Source organism: Diuraphis noxia, unplaced genomic scaffold (assembly GCF_037042655.1).
Source record: "Diuraphis noxia isolate RWA-SAM2 unplaced genomic scaffold, SU_Dnox_SAM2 contig0002, whole genome shotgun sequence".
Classification (NCBI taxonomy): domain Eukaryota; kingdom Metazoa; phylum Arthropoda; class Insecta; order Hemiptera; family Aphididae; genus Diuraphis; species Diuraphis noxia.
Genome location: NW_028301712.1, coordinates 51,873,079 through 51,885,376, shown reverse-complemented (window position 1 = coordinate 51,885,376; position 12,298 = coordinate 51,873,079). Strand labels below are relative to the sequence as shown.

Sequence of the window (12,298 nt, the reverse complement as noted above, 5' to 3'; positions counted from 1 at the left end):
AATATGACCCAAAAGTGCAAAAATAAATATCCCATAAGCGCAAAAAAAAAATTACCTTTTTAATAACCCATAAGGGCAAATTAATTTTATTAATACAAAATTGGATATCAACACTTTGCTTTATATACATTATAGATTCTATAGTTATTAATTGAAATTCTCGTTAAACAAATTATTAATAGCATGTTAATAACTGTTGAACAAAGTAAATATACTTCGCGCACTAAGATCATGACCATTTATACGTCTAAAACCAGTTTTTTTCTATATATTTGGTCATGATCTTAACTTGTGCGAAGTATATAGTCGGTTATGATATGGAAATAATCCAAACTAAAGTTATGAATCTATTCTTAGAAACGTTTTAAACAAACAAACAAAAATATAATATAGCATAGTAGTATCATTAAAACGCAGATAAAATATAAAATAATATTAGTATGGAAAATCCACAACTATGTAATATTCGAAATAATAATAATACTATTATTTATCAATTCATTTTCAATAACAGAATTATATTAAAGGCCGTTGAGTTTTTAAAACATGTCTTACAGGAGAAACTTACTCTACCACTCTGTGAAATAATTAGATTTCGTTAAACTATTATTTAGAAGAGAACAATTTTCAGGTCAGATGCAAGCAAGATTTAAAAAATTGTAAATTTAGAAACACAAACGGGTAGAACACGATTGAGAACGGTCCTTATCGGCCATACCTTTTTTTATAGCACGATTGAGAACGTTTTTACTTGCTAATTTTTATGCGACGTTGCCACATTAATTAAAAACATAAAATATAAATAAAATATACAATATATATAATAGATATCAGTTACTATATTTCTTTGAGTTTTTGGTTACAGAATAAACTTACGTGGAATAAAATTTGATAAATAAAAATAAGCACACATATCATAAAATCAATACATTTATCACTTATTTGTCAGCTTAAGGCATTTTTTAAGGTTAAAATTTAAAAAATTAATATTTATTTACAACATATTTATATTTTTACCTGTCAGTTTAAAATTAAAAATTAAAAAAAAATCCAACATCAAAAGCAAACATGCCGAAAGTCTTTTGTTAATCGCAAACATTTTCGTTAATTTTATAAACAAATTTAAGGTGAATTTTGTCAAGAAATGCAAAAAAAATACAAAAAAAAATCAGTCTTAATCAGCAACATTTCAAAACACCAAAAAAAATATGCCCTTGGATTAAAATCCCAGCCTAAAAATTATTACTAAAAATTAAGATAAATGACAACGTCGTTCGATCGTTGTCGTTCTCAATCGTTTGATTTTAAGGTACAAAATATTGTTTCTTTGATCTGCCGACAATCATGTTGCTAAAAAGGTAAAACATTCTCAATCGTACAACACCGACTCAAACATGCAATTGAATAATATACTACATTTAGTATTTTTCAAACATACTTTTATAACACTTTCAAACTAAAAATAAAATTTGAGCTTTGATTCGGACTAACGGACCAGAAGAAAGTTATCATATTTTAAATAATGAAAAAATATTCAACATTTTACATATCAATGATGCGTGAGAACTTTTCATGTAAAGTATTTTTTTTAAATTATACATTGTATCAGTGATAATGTAAAAACATTATAATTAAAGTAACTAAAATATATAATATAATTTTCAAATTTTATAAAATTTTGGAAAATTGAAAAACCAACGGCAACACTCTGAAAATTCGAACAAAATGTAAGAAATTAGAAAAATTCAAAACTATAATAATGTATATCGGCTTGATAAAAAACGGTAATGACTGGAACATGTGAAAAATTGGTGGACTTATACGATTAATGGCTTACTAATTTATATTATTGTTATAATTTTTATGAATAAAATAGTTTAAAAGATACGAAGAGCGATATACATAGAGTTATTGATATAGTTATTTTTATTGTATTGGTTGTTATATAACACTTATCTCATACATATATTTCAAGTACTCATCAATTACCGTTAAACGACTGGGTTAATATACAATCCTCTATAAATACATTCCAATTTGTATTGCTGTGAGATGTAATTCTCTTAAGTATTCTACTATTTCTACACCATTTGTATCCGTGTTTATTACGCGCACGTATAAAATAATATGTGTGCGTGTGTGCAACTACCTAAATGTAGTTGAAATCCTTTCTTATCATTGATGTTCAATATTGGTAGTGTATTTACTACAGTTTGTATCTCCAAAACATATAATATTGTTTACACATTGGCATGTCTAGGAACTTTCAATGCGGGTGGGAGAGGAATGTTTTAACTAATAAGACTTAATAATGCATTTAATATTTATTTATTTATTTATTTATTATAAATTTAAAACTGATTAAAATATGGTATTCTTCTTCTTCTTCTTTTTCTGACCTGTTAATACGGTCCATTGAGGTTCTTTGCCACTTCCAAAATCCTTTTCCACTGAACCCTATCTGATGCCATGTCGATGCTGAAGGTGTTGTTTATTTTTGACAGGTCTCTCTTCACCGAGTCAAAACATCTCTGGCGTGGTCTCCCCAGGAGTCTCTTTCCGGTTGGGTTCCCCACCATAACCTTCCGTATGAGGCATCCTTCTGCCCACCATACATGACCTGCCCATTCTAATCTCTTACTACCAATGAATTGGTATATACTTGGATTGCTAAAAAGTCTTTGTATCTCGTCATTCCTTCTTTTTTCGAATATCCCTGAATTCACATTATACACTGGCCCATATATTTCCCTCAAAATTTTACATCCGAAACTAGAGAGTTTTTTTTAATCTCATTTTGTACTTGCCCATGTTTCACATGCATACGTATGGGGCGCAAATATGTAATATATAAACTCTCTTTCGTTCGACGCAACAGAAGCTTTGATGAGAACATCTCTTTCATAGGGTAATAGCTTCTATTCGCTACACACATCCTAAGCTTGATTTCGTTGTGCATATTATTTTTCTCGTTAATATTTACACCCAGATATTTAAATTCCCACTTTTTCAAGCGCCAAGTTAAAAATTACTAACGAAAATGCGTCTCTTTGTCTCAAACCTGTTTTACATTCAAAATTTTCAGATGTCTCTCTCATGAAACGTACTTTGCGTTGATTGCATATTTCAACTATTTTCACTATTTTCTTAGGTATTCTAAAATTTCTTAGTGCAATCCATAGTTGATCTCGGCCTATGCTGTCGTACGCTCGCTTACTATCTCTTTTGTAGTGATATTTATTAGTGTGGTGCTAAATGATAACGCACTCCCTTGCATTTATCATCATCATTATTATTACTATTATTCTTAAACTATCATGACTTTTATTTTTTTATCCTAGTTTAGTTTTATGTGCAGAGCCGACGCGACAACATTGTGTCCGCCGCTCCGTTTGCATCAAGTCTCATTTTTATTGTTAAATTCATTATTTTTGTCAAATATCAATTGTCATTTAATGTTTCTTTATTGTTTTATTTAAATGTTCATTAAATATTGTTTTGTTCATTTAAATTAATTAAATATACTTTATAATGTTAATATTTCACTTGATTTTATATCAATGAATTTTGTATCATGTAAGCACGCTTGAGTGCTTCATTGCGTTTTTTAACCACTTCCATGCATTCATTATTGAACCAACTGTTCTTTTTATTGGATCTGGGTTCTGTTTTGATATTTTCTATAGTGGAGTTTATAACTTTTTGATAATTGTCCATTTGGTTTCATGACTATCTGCTGTGTTTTCTACCCTTTCATTTATATCTCGAAGTTTTTCAGCTATTCTTGTCCTATATATAGTCTAATTTCTACTGTAGGTATCTGTATGCGCCCCAAAACAGGGGCTACCCGAAAGACCACTCGGTGACAACCGAGACGAGATGTTTTAAGTTGATGGTGGTCAATGTCACCACTACAATGACTAGGTTCAATGGGTTGCAACCAAATGTGCCTTCGTCTGATTTTGCGGTAGACAATTCTATACACAGCGACGACAATGACGAGGATGGAAGCGACCTACCGAGGAATGAGGATGATGCAAGTTAATTATGGGTAGAGGATCTCTGTGATCGATTCGGATTGGTGCAATGACCACAGAGCTCACAAAAAAACAGAGATAATACTTAAAGCTAGCTTAATCCTATTGAAGGTTTGAGACGAATGAGACGATGATGGATTAAGCAATAGGCAGAACGACCTGGAAGACCTGGGCGGCCTCTCACACAACGTACGTGTGTACGTTGCTGGCGGACTTACGCGGAGACGAATGACGGAGCATACGTAGACAACAACCAGACTTCCGGTTTGACGGTGATAATAATAGTAATAAGAACAAGACTTACGATTGCGTGTTGAAGATCGTATTTTTTATTGAACGTATCTCCAAGTTTATAATAATGATAGGTAACCGTGTGCAACAAAAAAAATTATGTTAATAATTCGACCATATACGTAATAATAATAATTATCGTGCTCACATTAAGAGCGGATGACACATATATAAATAATATCGATCGCTACATTTAGCGGATCACAAAAAAAAAACAAGGTATGGTCGTTTTAATAATGGATCACAAAAAACATAAAAAGGACGTAGGCCACAGAGACAATAAACAAAAACAATAAGAAAAATCAGTAATACGAAAGATATGAAAAATATGATGATAAACATATGCGGCAAAAGGCCGACCAATAATTAAATAATATAATAGGAAACAAAGAGAATAAATATCTAGATAGCATAATAATATTATAATAATGAAACAATTAAAAACATAACATAACGGACGGAGTGGAGTGAAGGAGACGGGGGAGACGTAATTAGGACGGTGTCGTCAAACATATCGACGCGACGATAAGCGATTAGCTTTCGGCGCGAACAGTATCTCTATGTCTATCTAAGTCTATTGCATTTGTTTTATTCCTACCTTTATTCTTCTTTCAGCTTACCGATAGTTTTTCAGTTAGGGTCGCTACTACCAAGTAATGGTCAGTATCCCCATCTGTCCCTCGACAGCTACGAACGTTCTTAAACCATGAACGATGCAATTTATCAATCGTTACGTGATCGATTTGGTTTTTTTTTATTGCATCTGGGAACACCCATGTCTGTTTGTAGATATCTTTTCTCTGAAAGTAGGTACTGCTGATGATGATATCACAGGACACCGCAAAACTTATAAAACGAGTTCCATTATCATAGGATACGATGTGGAGACTTTCTTTGCCAATTGTTGGCCTAAATACATTCTCCCGGTCTATTTTTGCGTTCATGTATCCAATTATTATTTTAATGGCACGCCAGGGGAGTGAATCATATAAATACAAAATATGGTATTAAAATTAAAATGTTTTTCATATAACTGAAAAATTGTATATTATTGTCAAACTGTGCACTTGTATAAAAATAGTTGATTTCAATAAACTCTTATGATACTAATTGAAATTTTTTTTTCTAGTAAAACAGCAGCTGCTCAAAATTGTATGACGATTAAATGAGTTTAAAATTATTTACGACTGTGATTAAAAATGAATTTGTTTAAAAAAAAAAAAGCAAAATACGAGGCCGAATAATATTGTCTTATCCTTAGTTTGGTTTTAATTAAGCAACAGCATGTTACTAGGTTAAGTTATATATTAATTAAAACAATATTGTTATGATATTTTGTTTACATAAGTAGTAAGATTTATTCAAATTATTTGATAAATAATTCAAAATCAATAATTATATATTTATTATTAATTGTTTAGTCTAATATTAAATTCAATCAAAATATCAAAACAAGTATTATACATTTCATGTATTTCCTAAGCTTTCGTTCGAAATCTAATCTAAAAATAGGTTTAACTCTTTTATATTTTTGTATTGTTTTAAATTGTATTTTATACAAAAGGAAATATATATATAATTTAAAGTACAATTTTATAAGTTGATTGCTGTTTTTGACTTTCTTATATTTATTTATGTTTCATTTTATTTTACAAAACTTTTTCCAAATCAATAATATTCTACCCAAATGCTGTGCTGTAACTTGTAAGCACTAATAAAATAACGTTTCACAAAATATGTGTATTCGTTTACCAACGAAGTCAATAATTATTGTTTCTTTGAATAAAAATGTTCAAATATCATAAACACAATAAACGATGTAACACAATAAATCAAGGTACTTACTAGAATTTATGTTTTGCATTGTACTGAAAAATAACATACATTTTTAAAATAGTTTAAAAACCTTTCAAAAATACACTCACACATTAAGTTTAACAATTCTATGAAAATATTTTTAATTTATATGATGTTATATTGTGATCATAAAAAGAATGTATTTTATTTTCTATCAATCTCACTGAATTTACCACTGATGCATATTAATCATCTTTCAATCGACCGTCAAAATAAATAATTGATATCTATTGTTGGTCTTATAAAATATAGGGTGATAACTCACCGCTGAGTTAAAATAAAAACATACCATTCAATTTTACTTAAAAAAGAAAGCGAATATGCACAACAACTAGGAACTCGATATCTCGAACTTTTTTCTGTCCCTCTTGAAGTTTGACATAACCAGAATCTACTGTATTTTGAAGATAACTTGATAGATTGTCTGGATTGAATAAATTAATACACATCAGCATTAAAATGTAATTGTTTTATATATATTTAAAAAATAATAATATATTATTACCACTTGACCTAATATACCTAATAACCTTGAATAATGTCATAGAACTATAAAAGTCTTAGTATACATTTTGAATTCATTATCTGTATGAAAATAAGTATATATAATATACTAAATAATATATATAAATAATTTAAAACGAAAAAGTTAAATACTTACGGTATATTTGAATAGGACTGAAGAGTTAGCTGAATATAGAATTTTATAAGATTGTAAAAGAAATGGTCCATAATAACCAACTTCAATATTAAATTCTGTATAACCTTAATTTAGTTCTTAAGCTGAATACTAGTCTTGTGTGTATGTCTTATACTGTTTTTAATTATTTAAATTTATATTATAGATAGTTTAAAAAATGATGATTTGTTTCATAAGATAATAAATAATTATATAATGAAAAGATTTTAAAACTTTTTGAATTATAGGTATAATTGTATTCACTCGTGATAAATTCTCCGACGACCAATATAAAATTACTGTTTCTTGATTTAGTAGTTTGCTGTGAAAAATTCTTACTAATATTATTTTATCAAACTAGATATAATTATTTATTTATTTAACAAGATATTTAGTGAATGATTTTGAATTTTTTTTTTTAAATTATAATTAATAAATTACATTGATAACATTCTGAGACTATGGGAAAATAACACTTACAAGAAATGTATGGTATCAAAATGATAACCACTTAAGTTTTCATATTATATAGAATAGTGTGTATGTATTTCACTTGACTGTAGTTTTTATTTAATGCCCTCAAACCTTCATCTGACACAGTATTATTTTTCAATCTAAATTATTTCGGTAAAACGATTTAACAAAAGAACGATTGAGTTTGACCTAACGTAACATGTTTCTCCCTTTTCCGATCACTACAGAACTTAAGACAGATGTATTGTTTCTTTTGTGAAGAAAACAACAAAAAATCATATCTATCTTGTACGCCTAAAAATTTACAAAAATTCCGATATATATTTTGTAACCAAACCTTAAATGGAATAATAATTTGGTACAATCCAAAATATAAAAATAATAATGCTTTAATTTTAAATGTATTAAAACAATGAAAACAAAGATGATCAAAACATCATAAAAACATTAATACATAATATATATTAATATAACATATTATTTACAAATAACCACGATACTCATATAGTATTATAGGACATATTATATTTAATGTCACATTTGTACCGAAAAAAAAAATGGATTAAAAATAAAAACCCATGGTTGAAAATTGGTAATTAAAGTAGCTATGAGTACTCATTTTTAATTAAAAATGTAATCGAATAAAATGTACTTAGGAATTCTTTACATACAAGTATGCACAGTGCTCGACTTGGGGGGGACGCAGGGGAACGGAGTACCCTAACTAATTATTCAGAAATTTCAGCGTACCCCTACTTTTATTTTTAAGGGTAACGCATGGGACGCTAAATCATGCCATCATTGCCATCATTCTGAATTTTTAATTTTTATCAAAATGTACGTGTTAAGTGATAACATATATAAATAAATAGTTTTTTTTTTTTTTCTGTTTCAATTGTTCTTGAGTTTGTTATATTTGATTTTAGAAGTTAAAAATATAATATACAATATAATATTTACATAATTTTTTTATTTTTAAATTTAATTATTCATAAATATTTCCTATATGATTCAAAGAGGTGTATAAGGGGGTGTGGGGGCATAGCCCCCACGGCTTTGTAACGTTTGACAAGTGGTGGGGGCGCTCTTTGTTTAAAAGTTAACAGAGTCTCCCTACTTTAATTTTGTCAAGTCGAGCACTGAGTATGCAACACTAATAAAAAATATAATTAAAACAATAGTTTGATATAATATAAAAAATATTATAATTTTCACTCATTTGATTATAATTCATTAACATATACATCAATGTTATCATATTTTTAAAATTAATTTATTGTTGTATCCTTAATTAAACATAAAAAAAATATTTGAATATACCTGTTAAAAGAGATATGAAGAAACTTTTTGATTCAAAATAAAACGATTTTATAAAGCATTTACAATAAGTGTAAGTTTTTTAAGCCCTAAATAAATAATCCATTATCCTAGGACCTATACCTTACAACATAACAGAATAGTAATTATCAAATAACATACCATCACGCGTGCCATTCCAAATTATAAACAATGAAAAATATATTGGTACAAAAACTTTTGTGGTTGAAAAAACAATCACATTAATATAATATTATTGTGAACCGAATAATTTTTAAATTGTATATTATCAAACTATCAAAATAATATGGTAGGTACCTACAGGCTTTTGAATAAGGGTTCATCTTCATTTGAAGTTTTTTAAATATTTTTTGGATACAATAATAGTATATAATCTTGAATTGGAACCTATTGATCCCGCTCCCCTCAGATTTTGAATAGATCTAAACAAGAAAAACCAAGGAGTTGGGTCTTTTTTTCTATAGTTATTTGTTTATAATACAAAAATTATTTTCAAATTGCATCAACCGATTATTGGACCACAAATGAAAAAAAATATTTTTTAAAGGTTATCGAAAATCGGAAAATAAATTAGCTAATTTTATTTATAAAATATAAACGATAGTTTTAATAAAAAAAAATGTATTTTCAAAATCTAATCACACAAACTAGGATCTTGTAGAATTTAAATATGTATTATAATAAAATATTGTATTATGAATATGTCGATCTCCGTGATATACTCTGTATTATAACTGTATGTCACCAGTCACCATAATTGTTATACCTGACATCTTTCCAATTTATGTTTTCCGATAGACATTTTCAATGGACCTCACAGTGCCGTGTCATGAAATATTCCGCCTGAGGTCAGGTTTATATTGTCACCCTTTACAACCTTCCTACCCATCTCGAAAAATACCTACATCTTTTCCTCGGTCATTTCCTGAAACAACACCGACCAATTGTATTTTCCTTCCACTCATATAAAAATAAATAATATAAAACTGTGTAATAAAATATAAAAAGAAACCATTATCTCAGCAAAAATCTTTTTTTCTGTGAACGAGAGTAAACTCAATTACTAACTAATAATTACATGTGTTATTAAGTATTGAAAAAATAAAAAATGCGAAACTGTAAATATGAAATGCAATAACCAAAGTTGTAATACGAAGAAACATGAAGTCTCATTTTGTATCAGAATGTTTACTGTCGTATGAATGTATAAATACCCATTATAACCTTTAGTATTTTAAACTAAAAAATAATACAAACTTAAATATAAATCCATTCATCCAAGCGATATTCTAAGATAAAGCTGATAATTTCACACTGAAGTGATATTGATATGCACTGCAGATGTGAGTATTATTATTGTGCACTTACCGTATTATTCCCATTAACTATCAATGTCCAACAACAATATATTCAAAATAAAATGTCCTTATTAAATATTTATCAATGATTAAAATCTAATGAATTTAACTATTTAATATTAATAGTCTAAATTTAAATTAACTAATCTAAATAAACATTTTTATGTTCTTCGGAGTACTTTGGATGCACAAAAATTTAATTTTGTACAAGTAACTTATTATTTATAACTTTATAAGTATTTAAAGTTTAGAAGAGTGTAGTGAAATAGGGTCCAGCTGATGTTCCCCGCTTATTTGAACTTTAAATAGGTACTTAAAATAAATAATGAGCTATTTGTCTGAAATTTGATTTTTATCCGATAGGAATTATATAATAATCCGATTTAAAAAATATATATAAAAATAAAAGTAAAAATATAATTTATTAAATAACTAAAGAAATATTTTCAAAACCATTAATGTTTTCTGAAATAAATCGCCCCGCATATTATATCAGTGTCCCATTAATTGGATTCAATAATAAAATTCACTACATATATTGGCTCAATATAACCTGCTCAACCTTTGATTAATGTAAAATTTTAATGACAGCCTTTTGAAAAAAAAGGTTAATGATCACTTTATAGACGGACGTCCAAAAAACCTTGGTTTGGCACAGTTGGATATTTTTACCTGTTCTTTATTCAAAATTCATAAAACGTTTAGGGAGCATTTTGTATACCTTAAAATATACCGCATTTTCCCATTAAAATGAAATAAGTATAATATATCTTTATTTATAAGTATGTATATAATTATAATATATGTATATTATATGATTAATTAAATACGTGAAAATACATTTAATAAAATTTGTATAATTATCAATAAAATAATTATTTAATTAACATGATATTATGATATAACAATTGAAAACTTTAAAAGGCAAATTGTATTCCCTTATATTCATATTATTTTAACACTAACAATAATAACTATGTAAATTAACTTTGAACATAAGTTAATAAATAAATATCTAGATATCAATAATAGTAGGTATGTATTGGTAACTAACAGATGGAAAGTGTTTATGGAAGATGATATGTTTAGAAACTCAACACCACATAGTATATATATTATATATATATATATTAATGGCAAAGATATAAATTAAGGAATTAACGTAATAACGTTAATGACTAGTCAATACAACGATATCTCAGATCAAATAAGATAGTATACAAATTGACTAGGAAATAATTTAGTCCATTATTTTCAGGCAATAGTGTATTTAAAGACATATACTATGCGATGGCAATTATTCCGGGAATTTTAATAATAATAGTAATAATAAATTAAATTATAATATTTTTATTTATACACGCCTTCTAGCCCATTGCATATCATTTATCTAGTATCTACCTAAATTACCAATCTTTAAAGTGCACATTTCATAACATTTTGAAAATTAATGATTCAATTAATTTTATTAGAATAATATTTTGTATAATTTATTTCATATTATTATGTATGACCCAATTTAAATATTTTGTTATACAAAATATTATCAACATTGTCTATCAATATTAGACATTCCAGTAATTTCCTAGTCATAGTAGTAAATGTGATTATAAAACATTTGATTTTCATAACATTTCCATTTTGTCAGTTAATTCCTAGGTATTACTTAATTTACTTTACATTAAATTTAACATTAATAAATTACACAATGTAACATATATGTTTATATTATTTTATGGATATTTTATCAGTTCGTTAAAATCAGAAAAAACTTTTTGTTTTCTATTTTTGACTGTTCAAAATTTAAATTACTCGTACAATAACTAATATAAAATATATTTATAATACAAATCACATGTACATATAGTTTATTAATGAACGAGAATATTATATAGTAATAATATGATGAGTTGAAATTTCAGTCGTTGTATTTTGATTTATTTTTTCGTAACAGGTAAATCGACTGGACTAGTAACCAATACTCGAATTACTCATGCTACACCGTCAGCGTTATACGCGCACTCACCTAGCCGATATTGGGAAGATGACGGAAAAGTGCCAATACCTTCAAGAAAATCATGTAAGGACATTGCCCGCCAACTGGTGGAAGATGATCCAGGTCGATTTATAAACGTGAGTTATTATTAATATTATCATTTTTTTTTCAAGCCTAAATATGGTTAGGTACCATGTATTATGGTGATAATGAGATATACATTCTAAGGTTATAGTGTAAAGAACATCAGTGGTGATATTAATTGAAC

The 12,298-nt window shown here is 27.4% G+C and overlaps 1 protein-coding gene across 3 annotated transcripts in view; it reads left to right on the top strand.

The window, feature by feature from the left end:
* Nucleotides 1–12,298, top strand: part of LOC107163412 (alkaline phosphatase-like) — a 273,323-nt gene that overhangs the window by 170,287 nt on the left and 90,738 nt on the right. For all 3 annotated transcript variants that reach the window (XM_089220134.1, XM_089220135.1, XM_089220136.1), the window contains one exon: nucleotides 11,989–12,167. In XM_089220134.1, the coding sequence (XP_089076260.1) occupies nucleotides 11,989–12,167 (179 nt within the window). The remainder of the gene's footprint in view (nucleotides 1–11,988; nucleotides 12,168–12,298) is intronic.